The sequence below is a fragment of the Teleopsis dalmanni genome, chromosome 2 (genome assembly GCF_002237135.1).
Source record: "Teleopsis dalmanni isolate 2A chromosome 2, ASM223713v2, whole genome shotgun sequence".
In the NCBI taxonomy this organism is placed as follows: domain Eukaryota; kingdom Metazoa; phylum Arthropoda; class Insecta; order Diptera; family Diopsidae; genus Teleopsis; species Teleopsis dalmanni.
The window spans coordinates 118,780,223-118,784,081 of NC_051847.1; the positions used below are offsets into that span (position 1 = coordinate 118,780,223).

The 3,859-nt window shown below is 27.4% G+C and overlaps 1 protein-coding gene across 1 annotated transcript in view; it reads left to right on the top strand.

The window, feature by feature from the left end:
* LOC119675564 (tachykinin-like peptides receptor 99D) overlaps positions 1 to 1,992 on the top strand; it is a 125,018-nt gene extending 123,026 nt beyond the window's left edge. Inside the window, exon 9 of the mRNA XM_038086770.1 lies at positions 1,892 to 1,992. Within this exon, the coding sequence (XP_037942698.1) occupies positions 1,892 to 1,992 (101 nt within the window). The remainder of the gene's footprint in view (positions 1 to 1,891) is intronic.
* The last annotated feature ends 1,867 nt before the right edge of the window (positions 1,993 to 3,859 follow it).

Here is a 3,859-nt window from a genome sequence, read left to right on the forward strand (position 1 = left end):
TCGCTTCTAATGGAGCATATTTTGAAGGAGATAAAATAAATATTGATGAAGATTAAGAATTTTGCGTTTTATTTAATTTATTCCGGAAACTTTTCGGTCACAATGTATATTCAGATGTTCTATGGATTATGGTGGCTGGTACTGCAGCTTGACTATATATTCTTTATATAAAACCTGCTTACTAAAAGGATCTTTATAAACTTAACTATAAACTTTTTCTGTGTTACATGTAAAAGAAGTCAGCCAAAATATTTTCGTAATTAGATAATTAATAACCAAACTGCTTTAACAGATTATTTGAGAGGTCGTGAATACAATATAGACAATTAAATATTGATTCGTTCCAAAAACTTTGAACCTTATTTTTCGGAAGAAGTTTTGACATGATAAAAAATCTTTGATAATTAAGAAAATGGAAAAAAAACGTGACAAAAAATACATTGGCAAAAAATCTTAAATAGTATTTTGGATGATGTATTATACATCTACAAGCAGTAATAGATCTATCGCAGCACCTATTCCAACTAGTGCAACAAATAAAAAGATTGTTTAAGACAGCTAAGAAAAATGGGATTGATTACTTTAGAGAGTTTTATTTATTGAACATTATTAATGAGACAAGATTCTAATAGAAACAAATCATTTTTAGTTAAGCAAGGAATATTAATTACCAGTAATAGAAACAATAAACAAATAATACTTGGATAAGAAACTAACAAGTAGTCTCCAAATTATTGAAATACAAATGAAATCTTCTAGTAATAATAATATTTGTGCATTGGTTGGTGTGAAGTAAGAAGTATGAATCTTCTTACTAAATACTGATAAAATCGAAGATAATTCGATTACATTAAGCTAGTAGTGATAAATTATTAACAGTAATGATAAATAATGTAATATATATAGAAATGATAAATAATGAATTGTACTTGTAGGATGATTGTAGAATCTCAATAAATTTTGTTAGGTGTGTCCTTTAGGTGTTGTTTTAGCTCTGTATCATATATTGAAATTTTAATTTACAAGAAAAATGATATAATTTTTATTTTTTTTTTATAATTTACTCTGAATGATTATTATAATACCTTAATCCCGATAATGATACATTCCCTTTGAGGAGCACTTATCACGTAGACTAAAGCCCTTATTAATTTTTGAAGATGGTTCCATTGCTCCTTTATTTATTTATAGTATTTCTGTGTCTGTTTTGAACATTTATGAATATCACTCTCTAGTAGAGTTGAGCATTGTGAATACTTAGAAACGCTACTAGATCATTCCTCTCAGCCTACTGCTTACGACCTCCAGTGATATTAAATTAAGGTCATGATATATTAATTAAATAAAATATTTATAATCCAAATAAAATAATTCTTCAATGTAAAAAGATTTCACAAAAAAACAATTTAAAAAAAAAATTATTTATAAATATTTGACTTACAATAAAACAAGTGTAAAGAAAACAAAGCAAATCGTATAACTTATTGTTAATATTGTTTTGGATACAGGTGGGAAGCATGCATCAAAACTATTTTTTTAATTAGAAGTCGTTCATCTAAGAAAGTTGGCAGTCAGAACTACAGTCTTTACTTTTACTATACATTTTGATCAAGTTGTGATTGAAAATTGTATTAATTTTAATTAAATTTCAATGCAATTGAAATTTTATTTTCTACCACATTGTGCATATTTACTTTAAGGAATTTTCCTATATATTTATTGATAATTTTCATATCTTGTTTTTTATTACGTGATGCTTACTTAACAATTTTTCAGCTCATTTAATTACAGAAGTTAGCTACTTTGATATAAAAATGCGCTTAAAAGCATTTTCATTTTTTAATTTTCTACTTGTTAATAATAATATTTAATTTCATTTTTCTTCTTGCAGATTTTTTAACTAACGATGAAAAAATGCCACAGGCGATTCCAAACCCAATGGGTAACGCTGACGACGAAGCCGCTACTGTAACGGAGGCACCGTTGCCTTGAAAAAGTTGCTAACATTTTGCAAAGCGAACGCTGCTCAAAGGACTAAAAGAAATATTAAAGCTAAAAAATATACAAATAGATAATTATGAAAATAATTAATTAAAGTTAAGAATGTTCAAAAATAAATTCAAAAAAAATGTAATCTAATAACAGAAAAGCAAACAGAAACTGTTGAGTTAATATAGTAACTAAAATGAATAAAATAAAAGTTTTTTTAAAAAACTATGCATAAATGACAGTCAACTAAAATAAAGTCAAGTAAAGTAAAGTAACGTAAAGTAAAGTAAATTAATTAAAAATAAAAATACTTCAAAAATAATATATTAAATGCCAACGGAATCAAAATATTGCATTTAACACAGCAAAACCAACGATTTTATTTAGTTGTAATTCGAAAATGAAACTGTAAATTTCATGAAAAACATATAGAGAAATATTAGTTCGAAATAACAAAATTCAATTTTTAATAAACCCGTCGTATTATTTGATTAAATAATTTAATTGAATGACTTCAAAAGGAAAACTGAAATACTGAAGACACGAAAGCATCGATTGTTTGTAGTTTGTATAGAAAATCTAAAAATACGAGAAATTATTGTTTGCAAAACACAGTAAATACAGTAAATAGTAAAGTTGAAATATTCGTAATACAAAAACATAAAAGAAAAGAAGATAAATAAGTGATAGCAAGCATTATAAATCGAAAGTGCCGCAAGTGAAAGTAACTTAAGTCGAAAAAAGTAATACACAAGATACTAAAGAAGACGACACAGCAGAAAGTCAGAGCAAAAAAAAAGTAATTGGAAACGATTTATCTTTTGTCACAAAGCAAGTGCTCATTTGACGTCCACTTTATGTGCTAAACCGATAAGATCTGCACGTTAGCCAACACTGTCCACAGAGCGATAAACAAGAAAAAACTTAATAACAAATATAAAAGTAAAAGTAAAAATAAAAATACACATTAACTTTAATATAAATAATCTGAACAATTACTGCAAGTAACTAGAATTTTCACAATGTCGCCATTTGCGGGTGTTGACAGCAGCTGTACGCGCCCCTTCAAATACACTGCAACTCATAGATATTTCATACTGTATCTGCTTATCAACATTTGTGTGCATGGTAAGTAAATTGTTAACAATTTATTTTTACAACATTACAAAAATAATCACAAATATTTATTATTATATATTTATCGCACGCACAACACACCGGGGTTCATGTGCTTGTGCCACGATTTATTACGAATAAATGTGTCAAATTGTGCTAAATTGTGTGCGATTTGGGAATGACAGTGTCAGTGTACATATAAGAATTGTCTGTCCTTTTGTTATATCTCGTATTAATACACATGTCAAGGAAGCGATACGATGTGGTGTAATAGTAAAATGTATCTATATTATTTATCTATATACCTATCTATACACGCAATACCGTGCTACGCTGCAGTAGACGAAACTAAAGCTCGTGTAGGTTAAATACAGTCGACATATCTACAAATCTACAAATATCTTGCTAAGATTTTCTGTAGGAATGGCGGTAATTGAAACGGAATACAATTACCGTTTTTCATATTAGCATAACACAATTATATATTGCATTAATATAGATTTAGTTTTGAAAGCGTCTTATAATAACTAAAAAATGGCGATTCAAATGGATGCCACATAAAATATTTGTGTCTGTAATATGGAGTAAGATCACTAACTTAGCATATGATTAAATAAAGTTTTAATTTCTTTTATGATTTCAATTTATTTGTAAATATATAACTTGGCATAATTCTTCAACTACCATCAATTTATTGTACTGCCATCATTTTGAGTGATCCTGCACCGGTTATCATGACACCTTTTCTACCTAT